The sequence below is a fragment of the Ictalurus furcatus genome, chromosome 18 (assembly GCF_023375685.1).
Source record: "Ictalurus furcatus strain D&B chromosome 18, Billie_1.0, whole genome shotgun sequence".
Lineage (NCBI taxonomy): Eukaryota > Metazoa > Chordata > Actinopteri > Siluriformes > Ictaluridae > Ictalurus > Ictalurus furcatus.
This window is the reverse complement of record NC_071272.1, coordinates 15,801,595-15,825,044: the sequence shown is the minus strand read 5'-3', so window position 1 is coordinate 15,825,044 and position 23,450 is coordinate 15,801,595. Positions and strand designations below refer to the sequence as shown.

General features: G+C 38.3%; 1 protein-coding gene across 2 annotated transcripts; it reads right to left on the bottom strand.

Moving 5' to 3' along the window:
- Positions 1 to 1,260: 1,260 nt before the first annotated feature.
- nfrkb (nuclear factor related to kappaB binding protein) lies at positions 1,261 to 23,336 on the bottom strand. Of its 2 annotated transcripts, none has more exons than XM_053648980.1 (26): positions 23,245 to 23,336; positions 22,584 to 22,720; positions 21,328 to 21,529; positions 19,140 to 19,267; positions 18,869 to 19,040; positions 17,449 to 17,553; positions 16,285 to 16,358; positions 15,944 to 16,028; positions 15,665 to 15,839; positions 15,422 to 15,533; positions 14,006 to 14,132; positions 13,778 to 13,855; positions 13,193 to 13,272; positions 12,906 to 12,952; positions 12,715 to 12,775; positions 12,399 to 12,573; positions 12,155 to 12,261; positions 11,936 to 12,059; positions 11,075 to 11,154; positions 9,288 to 9,499; positions 8,347 to 8,611; positions 7,015 to 7,224; positions 6,164 to 6,904; positions 4,494 to 4,600; positions 2,273 to 2,408; positions 1,261 to 2,154 (listed from the first exon to the last, which is right to left on the bottom strand). In XM_053648980.1, the coding sequence occupies exons 2-26, from the start codon at positions 22,707 to 22,709 to the stop codon at positions 2,026 to 2,028; spliced, it is 3,858 nt and encodes a 1,285-aa protein (XP_053504955.1). In that variant the 5' UTR covers positions 22,710 to 22,720; positions 23,245 to 23,336; the 3' UTR covers positions 1,261 to 2,025. The 2 variants fall into 2 exon arrangements, with proteins under 2 accessions (XP_053504955.1, XP_053504956.1); XM_053648981.1 differs by having other exon boundaries at positions 14,012 to 14,132.
- Between the last annotated feature and the right edge of the window lie 114 nt (positions 23,337 to 23,450).

Genomic DNA, 23,450 nt, shown 5'->3' with positions numbered 1-23,450 from the left:
AATTTCAGGCTGCTTTCACATCAAGCTTCCAAAATAGACACAACACCTACAGCAAACGAGACAGACCTGCCCCTCCCAGGAGGATGTAATTGATGTGTGAAAAAGCATGCAAATAAGTGTGCACATGCAAATAAGCGTTCATATTTGTATTTACATTATTACAGTGCCTTGCCAAAGTATTCACCCCTTTTGGCATTTTTCCTATTTCCTTACCAAGGGGTGGGGGGGGGGGGGGTTGTATTATTTGATTTACACAATATGCCTACCACTTTGATGATGCAAAATATTTTTTATTGTGAAACAAACAAACAAACAAAAAAAACAGAATACTTGAACATGCATAACTATTCACCCCCTCAAAGTCAATACTTTATAGAGCCACCTTTTGCAGCAATTACAGCTGCAAGTATTTTGAGGTACGTCTCAATAAGCTTGGCACATCTAGCCACTAGGATTTTTGCCCATTCTTAAAGGCAAAACTGCTCCATCTCCTTCAAGTTGGATGGGTTCCACTGGTATACAGCAATCTTTAAGTCATACCACAGATTCTCATTTGGATTGAGGTCTGGGCTTTGACTAGGGCATTCAAAGACATTTAAATGTTTCCCTTTAAACCACTCAAGTGTTGTTTTTGCAGTATAATTAGGGTCATTGTCCTGCTGGAAGGTGAACCTCCAACCCAGTCTCAAATCTGTGGACCATGCTTCACTGTGGGGATGGTGTTCTCGGGGTGATGAGAGGAGTTGGGTTTTTGTGCCAGACATAGCATTTTCCTTGATGAACAAAAAGCTAAATTTTAGTCTCATCTGACCAGAGTACCATCTTCCATATGTTTGTGAGTCTCCCACATGCCCTTTGGCAAACAGCAAACGTTTATTTTTTTTCTGACCACTCTTAAGTAACGCCCAGCTCTGTGGAGTGTACGGCTTAAAGTGGTCCTATGGACAGATACTCCAATCTCCACTGTGGAGCTTTGCAGCTCCTTCAGGGTTATCTTTGGTCTCTTTGTTGCCTCTCTGATTAATGCCCTCTTGCCTGGTCTGTGAGTTTTGGTGGGTGGCCCTCTCTTGGCAGGTTTGTTGTGGTGCCATCTTCTTGCCATTTTTTAGTAATGGATTTAATGGTGCTCCGTGGGATGTTCAAAGTTTTGGATATTTTTTTATAACCCAATCCTGATCTGTACTTCTCCACAACCTTGTCCCTGACCTGTTTGGAGAACTGCTTGGTCTTCATGGTGCCGCTTGCTTGGTGGTGCCCCTTGCACAGTGGTGTTGCAGACTCTGGGACCTTTCAGAACAGGTATGTATATATATACTGAGATCATGTGAAACTTAGATTGCACAGAGGTGGACTTTACTGAACTAATTATGTGAATTCTAAGGTAACTGGTTGCACCAGATCTTATTTAGGGGCTTCATAGTAACGGGGTGAATACATATGTATGCACCACTTTTCTGTTTAGAATTTTTTGAATTATTTAAAACAAGTTATTTTTTTTTCATTTCACTTTGGACTATTGTGTGCATGTCCATTACATGAATTCCAAATAAAAATCCATTTTAATTACAGGTTGTAATGCAAAAAAATATGAAAAATTCCAAGGGGGCTGAAGTCAATTCATGACATCATTATAATTTTATTGGCAAACTGAATAAAGTGCCTTGTAGTTTTAGCATTGCAGAAATAAAAACGTTATTTATTTATTTATTTTAAGTTATTTATTTTAACACCATCCACATTTCACACAAATATTTTTTTTAGTGAGCAGGAAACACTGTTTCTGTATACAAAACATAAGAAGCCTTTCAATTCATAAAACAGGATGCCTCTTTAGGAGGTGAACTGATATTTGTGGTGGCTATCTACCTTTTCACCCAACATGGACTACCATAACTGCAGATTCTATACTATACTGAACAACAGCTCCTTGTCAAATGGCAACCAATATTTCAGGCATTCCCAGAGCTCTGGCAAACACTGGCTTTCCAGAGATAGGTGGTACTCTGCTTTAAGATGTTGGTGGCATCACTGTGGGTCAGGGTTTGTTTTGGCTGAGGGGGCAGTGGACACCACCACAGTGGACACTGTAGATTTAGGGGAGCTGGATGCTGAGTGCTGCTGCAGTTGCTGTGCTGGGACAGTCTGGATACGCACCTGTAGAGAAGTGGGGCAAAAAATCACTTAACTCATTAGTTTGAACTCATTAGGAAGGTTCAGATATGAGATGTCAGTGGATGTGGGAGTAGTGTGGGTTAATTGTTAAGATACTGACCTGTGTGGCCTGGCCCTGTTGTTGCAGCTGCTGCAGCTGCTGAGCTGTAACGAAGCTGACAGGCTTATTCCCGGCGATTAGCTTGGTGCCTGCCGGCATGCTGGTCAGGATAATATTCCTGCCAAGATTACTGATACTGCAAACAGAACACAGAGAGGGTCGCATGAGACAGCCAAGCAGCAACATTAGGCTGTATCATAACTACAAACATATGAGCGGCAGCTCCCTTCCCCAAGTTCCCAGTGGTTAAATCCTGTATATATACACACACACTAGATATTGCACTATTTGAACGCATGTGTGTTGACAGAAGCATGACAGCAGTGTTGATCACGTTCTAATTATCATTAACATTAAAATGATTTATCAAGTGTTACATTTGACACTTCATTGTAGGCAAATATAAAATTTTTCAGGCATAATGCTTTGCCTTTCTTCCCTTTTGACCAAAAATGTGCCATTTCTGACCAAGGCATCTCGAATAAATATAGTGCACTGATGTAAAATATATACTCGTCTGTTAGCTAAGTCAAACATATGACACTGCCAGATTTTATTCACATCGACAGAACGTGAGGCTGAATCTTTCAAACAAGAAAAACAAGACAAACAATTACTAATCTGGGATGGGGCTAGGGCTTCCAGGGGGTGTCAGTTAATATCAGAGAATTCAAAACACCTCAACAGTCAATCGTTCCAGATTAATATGTTGTTTGGTTCATCTGCCATTTTTGTTCTTGGTTGGGGGGGAGAAGATCAACATTTTGGACCAGGATGTAATCAGAAGAAATCAACAACTTGTTTTTCACCTTCATCTACAGTAAAACACCAATAGGCATTTTAGTACAATATTAAGGCAGAATAGTAGAAAATATGTTTGGGGAAAACAGTTGCCTCCTTTTTTTCCCCAAGATTTTTTCTGCGACAACAGCAAAGGCAAGAGCATTTGTCAATACTCCCCGTACCAAATATGGCAGCAAGAGTTACGTATCAGGACTGGGATCCTCCTAATTAATAATAAACAGCTTGGGGAAATCAAAAGTGGCATCAAAAGTTCAACCTGGCATCAAAAATGCTACAAGAAGCAAAAAAATTTTTGTTTCCCATGTGCCTTCACGTTTAGCTTTTATGGCAATTAAAAAATAATGGTATTGTGTCTAACAGCTCATGGCTTGTTAGAGCCTAAATCTTAAAAGTAGTCTGTTTACTTAAAAAATAAATCAATAAATAAAAATAAAGCTCTTTATCTATCATGTGTTTGTTTTCTCCTGCAGTTAGATCTTCTTATCTTCTTGTACCATCTGCAACATTTTCATATAAACAAAACAGTCACACACACACAGATTGAGCCTAATGTGTACACTTCAGTAACTATGAGCATGTCAAGGGCAAGAAGTCAAATAGCATGCAAACAGGAAAGTAAGATTAATAGAAGATGTTAACATGATTGAACAGCTGACTGCACACAGCACAAATCTCAGGCAGTGTACCATCCAAGAGACACTGAAGAAAAAAACAAACAAACAAACAAACAAAAAATCAGTTCAGACTGATGTTTGTCGGGGAAACAAAAAAGAAAAACCCACACACTTGCTACTAATTGGTTAGTTAGCTAGTAACAAAATGAGCATTCAAACAACTGTAATGGATTTAACTACTCTTAATATTCTCATCCTACACCAGGTTACAACACAACAGACGTGCTTGTCTCCGTCCATTCTTATACTACAGTGCTGCAGAATGCTCAATTCTGATTGGTCAGATTGGTGTTGATTAATTTTCAGTAACTGCAGCTCTGGCAATAGTTGCAATGTTTATATTAATGTGCTTGTTCTAATACATTATTGTTTCTATAATAAATTATACAGGGACTCGTATTGTGGACACTACACGTAAACAGATTTTTAAAATGTGTGTAACTGTTGATATTGTTAAGTTTTGTGTGAGGAGACATTTATTTTGTTTGGAAAAGGTAAAGCTGTAACTAAGTTTTCTGACATGGGAAAGTCTTCAGCAAAACAAGATATTTAATGAATAATAAAAAAAATTCTTCATTGAAAAATGTCTGTGGTACAAGAGGAATAAAAAACTTACTGGGAAAATAACTTCAGGGTGGTTACAGTAACTCTGCTTCACACCACCCTGTCACTGATTATTTTCACATCGCATCATGTTTTATTTATTTATTTTTACCCAAAGTAGAAATAATTAAAAAGCTCACTTAGTACTGATGTTTCCTTTCAGTATTGGTGTAGTGACCACACTTTTGCTCTTCAGAGGCTGACTAAGAACAGACAAAGGCACCGTGATCCTTGCAGGTAACTTCCCCTGAGGAGGAAATAGGCAGTTAGTAACAAGGACTAATGAAACACCTATAGCTTCCAGTTTAACACTGTGCAAACTGCATGATGAAATCCTAAGACATCATTTCACATATCACAATCTCAAACACACTTGCTGAAGTGGTTTCTGGGGGGAAAAAAAACAGTCGAAGCAGACATCTTGACAAATTTCTTCCTCAGAAAATTTGGTGTCATTCTATGTGAGGCTCAGACTGAGGTTGAAAATGCCACCCAGTTTGAATACATTTCCAAATTTTTATATATATCTATATCTATCTATCTATCTATCTATCTAGATAGATAGATAGATAGATAGATAGATAGATAGATAGATAGATATAGATATATATAAAAATTATTAATATATAATTTAATATAAAAATTAATATATAAAAATTATTCCTCATAATAATATATTATAAAAATTTTAGATCTATGTCTGTGTGTATATATATATATATATATATATATATATATATATATACACACACACACATATATACACACACACAAACAAACACTACCAGTCAAAAGTTTGGAGACACTTGACTGAAATGTTTAAAGGTTTCTCATGATCTTAAAAATCTTTAGATCTGAAGGTATGTGATTATATGAATGTACATATATGCATGTTTGAAATAGGTGTTGTAGACAAAAATATAATATTAATTTTTTTCATTAGAAAACTAACATTTTATTTACAAAAATATATATATTTTTAAATGGATGACTTGGAGCAAAATATTCAGAAAAAGCAGCCAATAAGTGTCCAGCATGGGTGGGAACTGGCATGGGACATGGCGGGGCATGGGATTTCTCAAGAAACTGGTTGAGAAAATGCCAAGAATACATTTCTGAAAATTCTAGGCAAAAAGGGTGTCTACTTTGAAGATGCTGAAATATTAAATTATTTTGATTTATTTTGGATTTTTTTTATCACAACATAATTCCCATAGTTCCATTTGTGTTACTCCAGAGTCTTGATGACTTTAATATTAATCTAAAATGTGGAGAGAAAAAAATAAAAATAAAGTACGAGTGTTTCTAAACTTTTGACCGGTAGTGTATTTCAAAGTGCATAACATATTTCCAAATTTATTTACGTTTTCATTTTTATAGACAGATTGTAAGATATTACTGATGAGTGTGTGATCATTTCGACATGCAGTCTGCACAGTGGTACACTGGAAACTCTAAACATTCCTCAGTTATTAGTAACATTTGCCTTGCAGCTCAAGTGCAAGATTGAAGCAAATTTTGGACAGCAAAATCTTCTTGGGAACATTTCAATTCTCCCCCCAAAACTACACCTTCAAAGGTTTCTCTAGGTTTGTCCTTAATCATACAAATAAATAAAAATAATAAATAAATATATTCAGAACCACTGAGCAGAAGGTTATGTCTTCAAATCACAGCATCACAAAGTTGCCAATGTTGGGCCCTTGAGCAAAGCTCTTAACCCTCAACTGCTTAGTTGCATCCCCTCTCTACTGTAAGTCACTTTGGATGTATTGGCCAATTTATGTAAATGTAAACGGTAAATGCTTACTGGCTGTGTGGCCACCACTGTAGCAGTGCCCTGCACTTGTCTCACTGTGGCTGTAGCAGTGCCCAGAGACAGCGGCGAACCCACAGCAGAAGTGCCCAGTGTCACCCCTTTAGCCCCTGCCACTCCACTGGTTGCTATGGTAACCGTGGCTGCCCCTGAAGAAGCAGTGCCAGGCTTTGCGCTTGTAGTGGTAGTGACTGGAACTGTCTGACCCTGTTTCTGTGGTATCACGCCCAGGCTGGGCACAATGCGAATGGTGGTCCCACCAGCTTTTGAGTCCGAGGGGGTGACAGTGGAGAAGGCACGGGCTTTGGGGTCTGCCATAGTGACGGCCAGGGCGGGCATGAGGCGGATAGCAGTGTCACACGTGGCTTTCACCAGGGTAGCGGTGCCTGGTGCTGGCAGGGAAGAGGAAGCTTTGGCAGTCAGGGTCTCGGCGGTGGCTGGGGGGACAGTGTTAGATGAAACAGTGGGAGGGGCTTGCTGCGGGGTCACGTGCAAGGTGGCAGAAATGCCCTTAGCAGTGGTGCTGCCGGCGCTGGTCAGCATGTCAGGGGTGAGTTTGAGAGTAGCCATCATGTCTGGGGTGATGCGCAGCACTGTCTGTCCTTTAGCGTCGGTGGTGATTGAAGAGGGTGGCAGGCGCAGCACATCTTTACCCTGAATACGGAGGTTGGTGGCCGTCAGAGGGATGCCTGTTGGGTTCTGGGCTTTCATACCCAGTTGGCTAGTAATGGCAACCTGGTGGTATTTTGTGTTGGAACAATGAAGATTTCAGTTTTATTTTTATACATAAAAGTGCACACAGTGAGATACATACATCTACATAAAAGACGAGTGCGAGTTTGTACCTGCTTGATGATGTTCTGGCTGGTGACCCCTTGCAGCAATGCAGGAGATGGGATGTTGGGAGCAGGGCTTCCTGGAGAACTGCTCTGAGCTTTACTGACAGCAACAGCAGAAGCCAGACCTGGCACAGAGATGCCAGTTTGAGCTCTTGATGCCTGCACCTGGATAGGACTTCCTGTGGACTGGCTCCTCAAAGGCAGAGTCACCACAGCCTGCATACATGACAAAAGACCATATCATCATACAAGATATCTTTTGGGTTAGAAGAAGATAATTCTAACACACTAACATGTTCTCATAGTGGGTTCTACAAAATGTCTTGGATGGAACAGATTAAAATCTATCCTGAGTATTTTACACAAATGTTTCAAATATATTCCTTGGATATTGCACTTTATTATTACCTATAATGCCCCAGTACACCACCATTGCACACTATGTTTGCAATAAGTGTCAATTTTATGTAACTGGACAATTATAAATTTTAGTTGAATACCATTGTATGGGATGTAAAGATAGATCGTGACAACGCATCGGGATACAAAAATATGATGTGCATCGTGGAAATCAGCATTACATTAATTATTCATGTAATATAGTCGCACTGTTTAAATATCAGGGGTCCCAATCTGCACAACCCATAGAGTTAAAATAGAGCACATAGGTCACGTGATCACATTATTTAGTGGAAAGCCTGTGAGATCATTTGCGCTTGTGTGCAATAGCCTGATAAACCAGGGCTGCAATAACCAACACATATTATAAGTTATACATTATACACGACCCATTATAACGGTTAAAAAAAAAAAAAGAGAGTTCTTCAATAGCTTCCAAACAACACCAGAGGCCCCAGAAATCAAGCACTTTAGCTGACATTGGAGCTCTTATATATGAATGGAGCTCATTATGTTGAAGTCCTCACATCAGACACTCAATTCATTCAACATTTTCGGGAGAATTGAAACATTTATTTATTTTTAAGATCTGGTGAACCTGTAGTTTATTTAGTTTACAGTAGTAAACCTCTGTGTGTAACAATATTTGATTCATTTATACATACAAAAATGTACATTGTTTTGCATTGTTTATCATTTAGAATTTAAAAAAAAGATTGTCAAAATTTTGTTCAAAATATATTGAAAATCAAATCAAATCGAAATTGTGAAGCCAGTATTGTAAATCGAATTGAATCGTGACCGAAGTGTATTGTTAAACCTCTACCCCTGTAGTAAATAGTGTACGTGTGAAGGAGGAAGTGATTTTAGATACAGTGTCAACCATTTACAACATTTGTAAAATGATAAACCTAATAGTGGCTTGAGTGCTGATCTCACCTGGGCAATGCCCTTACTGTGGGCCACACTGACAGGCAGTCTGATATGGTGGGGGGTCTGGTGGTGGATCAGTGTGGCTGCCTGACCCGCAGAAGCAGCAGAATGGCTGGGCTGAGCAGTAACTACATGCACCTGCGAAGCCGAATGAGCTACCACTCGAGCTGCAGGCTGCACCGAGGCCTGCTGGGAGGCCTGAGGAGTGACCTGAGTGGCAGACAGCAAAGTGCCCAGCTGTGGCATGGAGGGAGGAGACACCAGGAGGACGCTGCAGAGAGCATGTACAAACAATCAACACACATTATCTCTGCATAATAATGCAATTGTAGCAGATGGGGGTGTGGTTTAATGTGGATCTGCACTGGGAGGGAGGTGTGCGGGGACAAGCTAGAGGGATAATGAACAACGCAGCACATGCTTAGCTCTCTGCTCAGGTAGATAGGGAGATCATAGAAATATACATGGGACATGCTCAGATGTGCCATGTTAATCAGTACCCCTTATTCATTACCACCTTCCTCTCGGTGACACCCATGCTAAAACACGCCCCCACCAGCTACAGTAATATAATTGAAGGAATACTTTAGCAACTGTAGCACATGAGCAAATCTCACTTACATATTTATTAAAAACCAGCATTGTTAAGATGTTTTCTCATACGTGCCTTAAGACCTTTATTGTTAGTGTTATTCTTTTAGTTTTGAATTCAGATTTTAGAATATTTTTGACAAATTTCAACAACTGCATCCATATATTTATAAGTGAGTTTTGAGTAAAGTTCTTATCTAAGTACAGGGAAACCTGCCAAGCCTTGACTGTGGTAATAGCCTGTGCACAGTCGAAATTAGATTTAAAAGAAAAGAATGAAAATTTTGGAATACCCCTTTCAAACTAAATACAGTAAGATGATCAGATTTAGTAAGATATTTGTAAGCTTTAACAACCTAGGACTGGTTTTGACTGGATCTGGCACTCCTGCTTTGGTTGGTGTAGACACAGTAGGGGGTAGTGGAGATTTTGGTGTGCCTGGAGTGCTTGGTGTTGGTGTGCTGGGGGGTTGAGGTAAGCTGACAGCGGGTATAGAAACTCCTTCAGGTGCTGAGCTCTGGCCCTCTGCAGCACTGCTCTTCACAGCTGCGTCCTTGTTTCCAGACTTCTGTCACACACAAATATGACAATATGCAACGCTTCAGCCAACAGATGTTTACTATTTCAAACAGATGTGCAATATAAGCATAGGAACAATGTCATTGTAGAACTGTGATGACCCCGATTCAGGAATAACACAAAAAAGCCAGTTCCCACTGAAAGGGGTTCGCTGAAGTGTTTTCTAAATCTATCTTATAGAACAGACTGTGATTTTAACCAGCGTTTCACTTCATAGTCCACAAGATGCATTTTATCCTGCTGCATTTTATGCACCACTTTTATGTCCGACATTCTACTATCACTCAGACGTGCATGGTAAACTTCAGAGAAATTAATTTAAATTACATACTAATTTATAACAATGTTAGGAATGTGCAGCATTGTTGTCGCAAAATACAGCAGTTGCCCGGTAATCATACTTATCATTACCAACACAGGGAAACTGAACTGAAAATTGAACTCATTCTCGAATGTAAACTCCACAGAAACACATTTTTATATGCTGTATACTTTAAGATCATAATCTACAAAGATGTTATGACTGTGCAACATGTAGTTGCATAGCAAAGTGTTTGTACACTATGGTACTCAATTTAGACCAACATACTTATTTAAACAAACATACTCAAACACACGTTATTCGATTCACTATTGAACTATTGTAACATTTTTAGGTGAATGGATTTGTAATTATAGTTGGCAGATCACTTCGGAAAAAACAAGCTTAGTAATGAGGGCTTGAGAGCAAACAAGACTTAGCGATGTAAGGTTGTCTTTTGGGTGCTATACACGAAGTCTGTTGTATTAACACCCTCTTCATGACAGTTATGAAAAAAACATTTAAGAAGTTACACACTATGGTTGAGTCTTGAGCAGACTGCCTTATGATGACAGATAAATGTAACTTGTAAATGGGAAAATGGGGGGTTTCTGGTGGCTACTGAACTTATTAATTAAATAAAATTAAATTAATTATTAAACAGTTAACATCTCTCTTAAAACAAAAAATAAATAAATAAATCCCTGGAAATGTAAATTCACCTATTCATAACTGATAATCAAATGCTGGAAAACAGGTTAATGTTGGTCTTTCTTCTGAAAGTAGCTGAGATGTGTCAAGTGTGAATTGACTAAAGGTCTTGACACTTGACACTCACACACCAATGTGACACGTCCAGGGTGAATTGAATGCAAGTGTGTTAAAAGAATATTCAGTATGTGCATATTGTGAATAAGAGTCCACCAGCATGATTACATGATTACAGTATGAATTCCTTGGTACAAATCTACAATATCCAGGACTATCATAAATGAATAAAAATTGGAACATTTTTAAGTATACTGTATTGAAAGCATAACTGCCCCTCTCCTTCTGTTCCACTGACTGTTTTATACATGTGCATTCTTTTTGGACTAAAGAAAAAAGCAAACAAATACATTGTTTCTCTATTCCCACTGGTGCATATACAGAATGCAAGCATTATGAATTGGACAAAAGGATTTTTGAATTTTTGAATTTCCTCAGAGCAGAAACAAACCACTTCATGAAAATGTAACTGTGTTGGTGTGCAGTAGGTCTTACAGGCTTTGGGGTTGGTTTGGGTTTCTGCTGCAGAGCTTTTCGTGCCTTGGCCGCAGCCGCTTGAGCCTGGTGGATCCTCTCTGCACAAAAACAGCATCTCACATCATCAGCAATAAGCTAATTATAAATTAGACATACTAGAAAGAAAATAAAGCAAATAACACTGCAGAGAAACAAAACGCTAATCGAAGGTCAAACATCAGCTATTGTCACAGGTCACATGTAGGCTTGACATTTTAATATGCCTAAAGTATGATATGAATACTTCCAAGACATTTATATGATACACAGTATGGATCAGGACATTTGGATTTACAAATAAAAGTACCCGTAATACATTATAGCCACATGGGCGTGAAGTTGGAAATCTTGGGCCTAACCCTCCTGTCACATAACCATACAATGCAAAATATCAATGTTGTGGGGGCTATTTGATTTTAATATACTAAATCAAATAATTTAAGAATTATTTAATAATGAAAAAACTAGTACACAGATTTGAAAATTCAATCAGTAATTGATATGCTATTCTGACTACCAATGAAGATTATTAGGTGATGGAAATGATCACAATATAAATATCATATAGTCATAATGCCTAACCTTAGTAGCAGGTAATAACACTACAAGACTATCAACATAATCTGGTACCTGCTTTTCCGTTTAGTCCTTATACAACATCTATCTGTTCTGCAAATCTGACTGTCCCTCTGCAGGATGACTACAGCGCATAGTCCTCTGCTTACAGTCTTCTTTTCATTTCCATTTGAGGCTCGGAGAGGCATTCCATTGTCATATTTAATCTGCGCTATCACAGAGCAAGTTTCTGCAATTGTTACATATGTTTTTTGGAGTGATTACCAAACTCCTCCTGACTCCGGTCTCGGTGCAGGTAGATCCACAGCTTACGGCCAATGTCGTATTTCACGCATGGGTCCTTCTCATAGTGCAGGCGGTCGAGAGCACCGCTAACAACTGTATTCACCTGTATGAAGCATAAAGTTGGATAATTTATATCTAGAAACAATCCAGGAAAAGAGATATAGAGAGTGAAGGAGCAGTGTTTACTGCGGTTGGGACCTGCGCACTGGTGACATCAGGAGCCAAGAACTGGGAGTCTTTTAGCAGCTCGCAGATCTCAGCTCGGGTGCCTTCACCATTGGGCAGTCTGGCAGCTGCGTCCCGTACTGATAACATACAAGAGGCAGGGTCAACATAAACGATAACCTAGAGGCATTTTTACATTCAGTAATTATTGTATGACCTTTACTGGTGTGACTAAAATATTCAAATAAATAAGTGTACAGTTTTGAATCTATATTACCCAGTGACAGGATGGTGACGTAGGCTGGACGGTCAGAGCGCAGCAGTGAGTGCTCACGGGCTTTGTTGAGGGAAGTCTCCTTATCAAAAACTCCCTTGACTGGCCCCACCACAGACTCAAAGCCGTGCATGCGAAAGGTGAAGGCTTTGTGAGGCTGGTCATAGCGTTGCTGCTCCTATGTCAGAGACATGAGTCAAGAGTCACATTCGAAACACGTTCAATTCAACTGTTTTATTTGCATAGCGACATACTTTAATAAGCACCACACCTTTACATGCTTTAATAAGCAGAAGATAAATCACTCCTTACTACATACCTGCTCTTGAAAGACGTGCCGCTCCTCTCCTGTGCTGGGCCTCACCACGTAATCAGTCCATCTGGCATAAGAAAAAAGCAGCCATTAGATAAATGCAACAAAAAAAGGTAATGAAAGGTATTCTGTTTCAACACAACAAATCTGAACAATAGAATAATAATAAAAAAGGCTGTCACTGAAAGCTCACTCACACTCTGGGAGCTGGAGGAGTCAGTTCTGCTGTTTCTTCCCCTTCTTGCTGTTAAAAAATAAAAAAATCACACAGCAGATAAAGTGTACTGAGATTCTAGAGCCATTCCAATGTGTATAAACATACATAACGTTGCATTACACACAAAAAGTACAATGTTGCACATTGTGTGAAACACAAAGCAATAACCAAAAATAACCATTGGACCTGGAGCAGTAAACAATGGAAAAAGCATAGTTACAGTATTTGAGTACCAAAAGTATTGGTACTGGTGGTACATAAAGATACCTTGACTACAACATGGTCCTTTGACTCCAGCCAAAGCATGCAAAGAGCATTGAGATCCTTTTCACTGTCCTGAGTGGGTCCTGAAAAGATGAGCAGAAAATCACACACAAAAAACCCCATCATCATCAGGAAGTGGATCTGTGCCATGAACAGAACAGATTAGAACTGAAAATAATTTAACTATTTCACCCAATCAGTCAGCCAGTGTTCTTTCATAATGATTCATAATGATGTTTCATGACTTAGAATAAGCCTGTATTTTAAAAAAATCTAAATATGAATAATTTGTAACTATATTATTAGCTAATTAACTTCCAACTTATAATTCACTTAGAATTCATATATAATTTCAAACTTTGGAAACCAGACTCTGATGGTTGTGTAGAGTGACACCAGGGGAAGAAAATAATTTCTTTTCTTTTTTTTTTTTTTTTTTTAAAGATGGCTGCATTGTAGCTACAATTAATATCTGTGATTATTGAAGAACCCTTGCTTCAGTTGTTTAATAAAACTATACCTAGAAACCTTCTGAACAGTGAAACCTTTTTGCTGCTGTTGCAATATTTTTAGTGGTTATCATCTTACCAATCCATTTCCACTGCTGGGTTAGCTCTCTGAATTCCACATATGGCATGAAGCCACTAGGTAGAGCCATACAACCAGCTGAAAAATATCCAGAAAGAGCAACAACAAAAAAAGAAGAAAAAAAGAGAGAGAGAGAGAGATGTTCACCAACACCTTAAAAAAATATACCTCTCTACATTGATTTCATGAATAGATAGCTTAGAAACACAATCCTCTGTGTGAACTTACACTTACTCTCTCCAGCTAAGAACTGTAGAGCGGGTACTATTAGCTCTGACCAACAGGGGGCCATGGAGAACCAAGGGTTGAGTGTGCTAGCAGCAGAGACCTGCCACTGCTGTACCTTCTCCTCAATCTGCAAGAAAGGACATCAAACTGTTTTTTACACAACAACATAACAGATCTGTCAGGCACACATTGTGGGATACATGGTTGGTACATCTCATCACTTGGAAATCACTCGCTGCTGCTGAGGATGGCCATGTACAGATGCATGAGATTACTGAGGATGCTACCACTTAAAAACCAAGAAGATAGCTTTACTGCAGTCACTATTATAGATTTAGGACTGCAAATTCCACGAACAGTTTGGCACTCAAGTCTCAATCAGTGAACAGTTGATAAGTTCTACAAAATAGACTTCATGTGAAAACTATAATGAATTTCCTGGTTACACAGTTGGACTTTTTGACCATGTAGTACACGTTTATAGAAGGGAATTATTTATAACTGCATTATCTGGTATAACCGGATAAGGATGGGTTCCCTTTTTGAGTCTGATTCCTCTCAAGGTTTCTTCCTCATATCACCTTAGGGAGTCGCGGAGTCGCCAAGTCGCCTGTGACTTGCTGATTAGGGACACATTTATAAATGTAAAATCTATATCCTGAATTTATATATTTCTGTAAAGCTCCTTAATGACAGTGTCCATTGTTAAAAGTGTTATACAAATAAAATTGAATAATAAGTCACTAATGAGCCTGATTTTCCATCACTGTTGCTAGATCCTGGATAAATAAGATGATAAGACAGTTCAGGAAGCTGTCTGGGTGAATGTTGCCTAATATTCAAGCTAGCACACGTCACTGACAACTTCTGCTCAATATTTTTAGTCAGCCATGCCACTCAAGCAAATGTAAGTGCTGGGATTATTATAAACGCGACATTTACAAACATACAAGTTAGGGGTGTGTGATATGACAAAAAACAACATATGATTCTCAATAAACTTTCTATTTATACACAATATGTTTCACAAAATACAACTGCCAGCAATATAATAGTGCTGCATTAAAAAAAAAAAAGATGATTTGTAAAAGTTTACAATTTAAAAGATTTTTAAGTACAAAAATTTTACATTGAATAAATTGCTTCCAGTCTGTTTGCAATTAAATTATTATTTTTTTTTAAATAACATGAAAAGCTATCCATGATCTCAGAAAAGCATACTGTGACACAATTTACCACAGTATTGATATTAAATGTCATATCACCCAGCCTTAACACAAATTATATAATCAGTCCACCAGATTTTCTTTTTATTTGCTAGTTTGCTCAGATTTCTTCTCCACATTGTTATCAGTGTAGTGAGTATGTTCATAAAGAGCAATAGTGATTGCTCAAAGCATTTTTTGGTGATTATACCAGTGAAGAGGACGCCAGATTTTCCTGTCTAAGGATGTCTTCCAGCAGATGAAAGAAGCTAATGGCTATTTCCTCCACCGTGTCAGGGCTGTTCTGGGACTCCTCCATAGCTCTATAGTGAACAGAAAACACATTAATCAGTCTGTAAACTTAGGCTGCAAACTCTGGTAATTGTGTGTGTGTGTGTGTGTGTGTGTGTGTGTGTGTGTGTGTGTGTGTGTGTGTGTTGGAGGACATGCTCACTCTTCCTTAACACTCTGCAGGAGAGCAGGTGTGCTGTCGGTAATGGTGGCGGACAATGAGGCCGCCGGTGTCTGACCCTCACAGCCGTCGTCGGATTCGGTTTTAATGGGTCTCATCTTCTTTCTCCTTTTCTCTTCTCTAATCTTTTTCTTAGACAAGGCCAAATCAATTAAGGCTACATGCAGGAGAAATAACACATAACAGCCATTACCGAAATTGTCATTTCAATCCTCAATCCATGTGATTAAGAACATTTTACAAAAAACTCTGAAAGCTCACCCATATTGGATCCTTTTCTGCCTATATTTACTCGTGACATGATGTCACCCAGGTGCAAATCTGATGTCATCAAGTCAGGATGATCCTAAATATTTTATTAAGTGGAGAAAACAATTACTGTAATGGAAGCTGCTTTGTGAATGTACTAGGTGCTCATACTGTTTGAATGTTAGCATTTAAGAGGAAATCAATGGATATTTTTGTTAAATTAGGTGGTTTTCTCTGCACTAGGATTGTTGTTAGATAAAATAGGTTGATAAAATCTAAAAAACAGAACAATTCAGATGATTTGTTATAGCCAGGGTGCAGGTGTAGCGATTAGAAGGTTTGTATAAACTAACTGGTTGTCGTTTCCTCTTCTCTCTGTGCCTTCTCAGCATATCTCTCAAGTCCTTCTCTCCCAGCTCTGGCTTATCTTTATGGAGCAAAATGTAAAAATTAATTTTAAATATATATATATATATATATATATTAGGGATGTCACAAGAACCGATACTTCGGTACCCAGTCGGTACCAACATTCGTAAAATGTGATGGTACTTGTTTTTCGGCATTTCCGTTGGTACCGACTGTAACGAAAGTACTGAGGTTGCGATTCTTCCGGACCTGATGGGGCAGCAAATATGCACAAGTGTTTTAGTCGGTCCACAAGTGAAGAAGAAGAGGAACGCCTACAAGCACACGGAAAAAACTACAAAAGATTAGCTTAGCTTAACAAATTTAGCTCCGCCCCGACTTGTTGAGAGGAAAAGAGAGGAAAGCTAGTATTGGTTTCCGGGGTGCAACCGATGCTATCGTTCATTTCAAACAAAGCGCGGAAACACCTGGAATTTGGCGAAGCACCTGAAAGACGGTCCTACATTATGTCTGTTTGAGGCAGCTGGCATTGTAGCCGTGAAACCAGCTAACGTTATGCTCCATGTAATGTTAGCGATAGCCAGTTATTTGTTAACGATGCTAACACACTGCAGTGTTATAAACTACCTCCTAATGGGCCACCATGCATCGCCATTCAGCCCATGTCCTGTCAGCTAAATGTAGCCTAATGTCACTAATAATTATTCACATGTTCATGCTTTTAATCAATCTTTTTGGTCTGCCACCATATCAGTGAATTTAAACTAATGCTTGCATTCAGAGTATAAGGTGTGTGTGCGAGTGTGTGCACGCGCGCAAGCGTCTGTGTGTGTGTGTGCATTTAGGAGTGCACGTCCATTCATTATCAGACAGTGTTTGATAACTAAAATATCCCCCCTCTTTGTATCAGCCAGAGGAGGATATCCTCCAGGAGAGTTTTTTAATTTTATTTTTATACTACACCGTGGTAACGACTTTGGTATCGAGTACTTTTGGTGGTATCGGTACCGACTACTAGATTTTTGGTATCGTGACATCCCTAATATATATATATATATTATATTATATTATATTATAATAATCACTTCCCTCAATCTGCCAATATTAGCTGATATAAGATGGGAGTGAATATAGGATATGATACTGACCTATAGTTTTCATGTCCTGGGTGGAGAGACTGGGCAGAACCCTGAGAGAGACTGTTGGTGTTGGAGAAGATGGGGATGGAGGTGTTGACAGCCAAGAAGCAGTGTCTAAAAGAATGATCAACAAATTTCTAGTGTTCTGATTCTTCTAACCAGTGTTCTGATTCTTCTAACCAGTGTTCTGATTCTTCTAACCAGTGTTCTATTCTTCTAACCAGTGTTCTATTCTTCTAACCAGTGTTCTGATTCTTCTAACCAGTGTTCTAACCAGTGTTCTATTCTTCTAACCAGTGTTCTAACCAGTGTGTTCTGATTCTTCTAACCAGTGTTCTGATTCTTCTAACCAGTGTTCTGATTCTTCTAACCAGTGTTCTATTCTTCTAACCAGTGTTCTGATTCTTCTAACCAGTGTTCTGATTCTTCAAACCAGTGTTCTGATTCTTCAAACCAGTGTTCTAACCAGTGTTCTATTCTTCTAACCAGTGTTCTAACCAGTGTTCTGATTCTTCTAACCAGTGTTCTGATTCTTCTAACCAGTGTTCTGATTCTTCTAACCAGTGTTCTATTCTTCTAACCAGTGTTCTGATTCTTCAAACCAGTGTTCTGATTCTTCAAACCAGTGTTCTAACCAGTGTTCTGATTCTTCTAACCAGTGTTCTGATTCTTCTAACCAGTGTTCTAACCAGTGTTCTGATTCTTCTAACCAGTGTTCTATTCTTCTAACCAGTGTTCTGATTCTTCTAACCAGTGTTCTGATTCTTCAAATGAATGTTCTAATTCTTCCAAAGGTGTTCTATTTCTACTAAGATGTATGATTCTTCTAATAATTCTTCTAACCAGTGTTCTGATTCTTCTAACGAGTGTTCTAACCAGTGTTCTAATTCTTCTAACGAGTGTTCTAATTCTTCAAATGAATGTTCTCATTCTTCTAAAGGGGTTCTATTTCTACTAAGATGCATGATTCTTCTAATTCTTCTTCTAAAAGTGTTCTAATTCTTCTAACGGGTGCTCTGATTCTTCTAACGGGTGCTCTGATTCTTCTAACAGGTATTCTGATTCTTCTAATGGGTGCTCTGATTCTTCTAATGGGTGCTCTGATTCTTTTAATGAATATTCTAATTCTTCCAAAAGTGTTCTATTTCTACTAAGATTTATGATCTTCTAATAATTCTTCTAACGAGTGATCTAATTCTTCTAACTTGTTTTGATGAGTGTTCTTATTCTTCTAGCAACTCTTCTAATGAGCGTTGATTCTTCTATGAGTGTTCTGATTCTTATAAATATTATTCTAATGTGTTCTAATTCTAGCATGAAATAGTTTGCAAACAGTCCAGACAATCTAAATGGCAAATTAGCAGTCACAGAACCCTACCTGTAGCCTCTTGGCAAACACATGGTGGACAAAACTTTTCATCAGACTCACCGTCTTCATCAGAGGACACGTTGCTGTCCCCACACTCAGTCTTCACGTCCCTCAGTATACGGCTCACTCTGCGCCTCACACGCTGCTCTCGCTCCTCTCTGTGTGAAGGAGGAGGATAACGCCGTTTCACTGCCAGCTCGGGCCCACTGCGAACAGCCATATCTAACAACTCCTACCCAGAAATAAAGCAATGACATCACACAATAGAAGAAGGAAAATTAATTTAAAATTCATTTCATTTAAAGATCTTTTTCTATCATCAGCTTGTTACCTTTCTGGAGATGAGGATTTGTTTGAGCAGTTTGTGGTAGTACTGCTGGAGAGAGTAGATTTGACGCTTTTTCTGGGACTTTGTGCAGAGCTGCCTGTACTTGACCACTTCTGGGTTAAAGTAGCCATCTAAAGAGCAGATTTTTAAGCAATGTTATAATTTACTTTAAACGAGACTGGCTATGTGCACATGCAAAGATCGCTGTCAACTGAAATGAACATGACTCTACTATTAGATCACTTTAGTCACATTTGTGAATTACAATGTGTACATGTGAAAAATCATTTCATGGCACTAGTGCAAGTGATTAAAATCCCAAAACTACTGAATAATACAATTATGATAAAAACTACACCTTCTTCAAGCAGCTACCCTTGTAATAAAGTATGTAATAAAGTATGTTTTGCACTATAGTTGGTTGTTTTTCGCCCCTTTCCATCCAACTCAACTGAGAATGTGTGAAAAAGATAAGCAGTGAATTTATTTTATTTTTTATTTATTAAAGAACATGTCATACCTTTTACTCAATTACAGTTACAGTTAGTGTTGTGGGACATCCGTGAAACAACTTAGCTCCTGTTACTGCGTTTGTTAAACATTTACTCCAGAAAACGGAAACTCCGCTGTTTTGAAGACTCTCATGTGGTGGAAAACTTACTGACTGTTACGAAGCACTGACACTGGAGACTCCTTCAATAAATGTTACATAAACATCACCTTGCAGAAAACTACACCACATCGACAATTATAGGTTATTCTTTGTTAAATAACCACACATTTTTATTCTGTTTATGTGGGGTGTCCGCTATACAAGTCCCTGTGTATGCTGTTACTATAGAAAAGAAAACATGTTAGAAATATAGCTGCAGGCAGCAATTAAAGGGGCCAAGCATCAAAGGCGCAGCAAGCACAATGCGGAGCCCAGAGAGGAGAAATAGAATGTACATGAATGAATAAAAGATAGATTTGGAAGCACAGCTGAGAAAAAGGTTGAACAGGAAATTAACAGATCATTTATTTGCATGCCAAGAGAGTTTGAAAGTGCAATGCTGAGCCACAAAAGAAAGGAACCAAATGACACAACATTACACACACTTTTAAGAACTAGCACCAAACGGGACTCGAACCCAGGAACTTTACAATTGGTATTTATTGCTTATCACAGTGCACCACACAGATGACACACGTTTGGCTTGATGTTGAGGAGAGCTTCCAAGGTGAGAATGAGCACACAAAAGCAATAGTTAGAATGTTAACAGATACTGAATCACAACTTTTGAACAAATATGAATATCAAAATTCAGTGATTTTTATGCAGCTCCATCCACTGATCATCTGAGCCAATAGAATTGGACAAAATTTGAACGAGGAGTAGTGAAAAAACTGAATACTGTACATTTCAAAATGGTCATTACTGTAATGGGTGGAGTCTTAATTAAAAAATAAAGATATCTACTGTGATCAGCATGAGTAGACTAAGCTGATGAACTAAATTTCTTTTCTCTAGGGCAAATTGTTCAACAATTATAACCATTTGAAAAGTGAATTTTTGAACTAGTGGTGGAGCTATATAGTTGGTCCTGGAGAGCCCCCAGATACTATTCATGGTCATATCTATGAGTGTGCCAAATTTCATCATTTTCCTACTTACGGTTCATAGGACTGCCATAGACTCACAGTGGGGAAGAAGAAGAAGAAGAAGAAGAAGAAGACTACAATAGGGGCTGCAGCTCCTTAGGGGCTTAATAAGGACATTCATATAATTCTGTCATTTGCCTGGCAGACAGAACTACTCTCAGAGCTGCTGTTATAAAACAACAATAAACAATAAAAATAACCTTCAGATTTAAGAACCAGCACTTTGGTATAATTTATATTTTATATAAATGTAGTTAATTAACTTTGTGTACATTAAACTGCAATTTTTACTATTACTACAGTTTCCTGCTGAGCTATTTGTGTATGATTTTTATTCTATACATTTAATTAGTGGCTCTTTTTTTCCTACCAGTTTTATTTTCTATCAAACAACCTCAGCTATTGCCATTGGTTTGTGAAAGAGTAAGTCTTATCATATGGAAAGCATCCAATCCTGTAGATAGTGAGTCGAACTGAACTTCGGGCCAATGATAACAGCTGATCCTGAAGAGTAGCGGTATCTATCAGTGGGACTGTGAAAGAGAAGTACCTCTAAATAGTTTCTGGGCAAGGTGCAGAGGGTTTCCAAAGCAGAAGTTCTGGCCATTGAAGAGGTCACTAATGACTCTGTCCTGCGCTGAACTGTTATTTTCTGGAAAGTGTGGTAGGAACTGGCGGAGATGTTGTTTCTGGGCATCAGTCAGAACCTCAGACCAGGTGCTTTCACTCATCACAGAGAAGAAAATCTCTGGCTGCTCAGATACACAAAAAAACATGCTTTAATGACAAGAAATTATATTTAATTATATATATATATATATATATATATATATATATATATATATATATATATATAAACATTACAATGTACTGGTGGTGATATTGGCCTGAAATACTGAATCAATAGTGAACTGGATTTCATATACAGCATACATTCTAAACCTCCACACTGAAACACATTAAATATGTTTATATTGAAATATACTGCATGTGATGTGTTTAGTGATTCTGATCTTAATATGCTGGTTGACGATTTACTTTCATCATTCCCTTGAGAAGTTGTCTGGAAGGCTGACATCACAGAGTGACATTGCTAGCACAGTAAAAATGGTATTTAATAGGTGAAAAAATGTAAAGAATTTCAAAGCATATGGAATAATGATCAGATTTCGCTGTTAACTCGTAAAAACGAAAGAGCAAGTGCTTCTTTTCACACTCATCATTTTCCAGCAACGCTCAATGTCTTATGAGAAACGCAAACCCTGGACTCAAAGTTCCAGAGTGCAGTGCAGCTATACAGTATAGTTGTAGAGTTACAACAGAAGCTTGGCTTGGCTAGTTAGAGATCTACGAGATGACAAACTAATACTCAAAGGCAGTATTAGCATGAAAGTTGAAGCTTTGGAAGCTGCTTGGTTTGAGCAGCGTGTACAGAAGAGGAGGTGAGACAGGTGGACAGACTAAATAACTAAAGCGCTGCTGCATCAGTTCTTTCAGGTAGAGATGATGCGAAAGGTGAAATCCCAGTGGTTTCGCTATTTAACAGGTAGTCGAATGGAACTGTTAGCAACGTAGGACACTGTCTATAAAATTACTGATGGTATTGAAGATCACATTTCAGTTAATTATAAAGAGTAATATGCAACACACTCAGGGTGGATTTTTCCTTTAATGCCATGAATTTTTAATGTTGGCAGGCAGGACACTGACCATGAGTGAACACAAGACTTAATTTGTAGTAAAGCAAACCACTATTGTATCTGGTATATCGGTGAATCCAAAGTACCAGAATATTTTGTTACTCACATCTTCTAGAACATCTTCTGGTATCCGAACTCTGCAGTTTCCCAACATGCACTCCTCCATCACACAGCCATCATAATCCATCCCTGAGACTAAGGGGTCTGTTAGCATATGATCTAAAGACTCCATATTTTAGAAACCTTAAAAGGAAATACACAATGTGAGATTCTTTCTTTTCTTTTTTAAACACTTGTAGTTAATCTGAACAACACATGTATGATGAGTTGCAGGCTGACACATTACGTTCAAATGAATTATAATTAATTATAGTTATGTAGCTTAGATTGGACCGCTAGTTAGATTCAGGAGAAAACAGTAAATCTGCAACGTTAAATGTGATTCATATTGCTTATTATTATTATTCTTGCAAATATTTCTGTTAGCCGATTAGCAAGCAAGAACCTCCACATCCAATCCCATTCACAGCAGTTAAAACCTCCACTTTACACTAAAGTTAAGCGTTATACTTATACTCATAACCTGTACGTGTATGTGTAATTAAAATATCCACTGAGCATATAGGAATTAGACAGGTCATTTAGCTTAGTGCTAGCTTCTTCGTTTAGCTAGCTTAGCTTATCAAAAACAACTTTAGTCAATGTCGCATAATTTATTTATTTTGTCTACTTTATATTCGATGTCCACACTACATTTATACACTCACCATACGTAAGTTAAAGGAAAATAATAATAATAACAACAATAATAATAATAAGGACAGCCGCTAGCTAGTTAAACCCTGAATTAGCATTATGAAAGACGGGTAGGAACAATAACACCGCTGCACCGTCCTGCGTTTCCGGTCCTTCTTCCAAATGGTACCGTCTTTCTTTTCGTGTCTAATGTCTTGTAATATAGACATAAATGCAT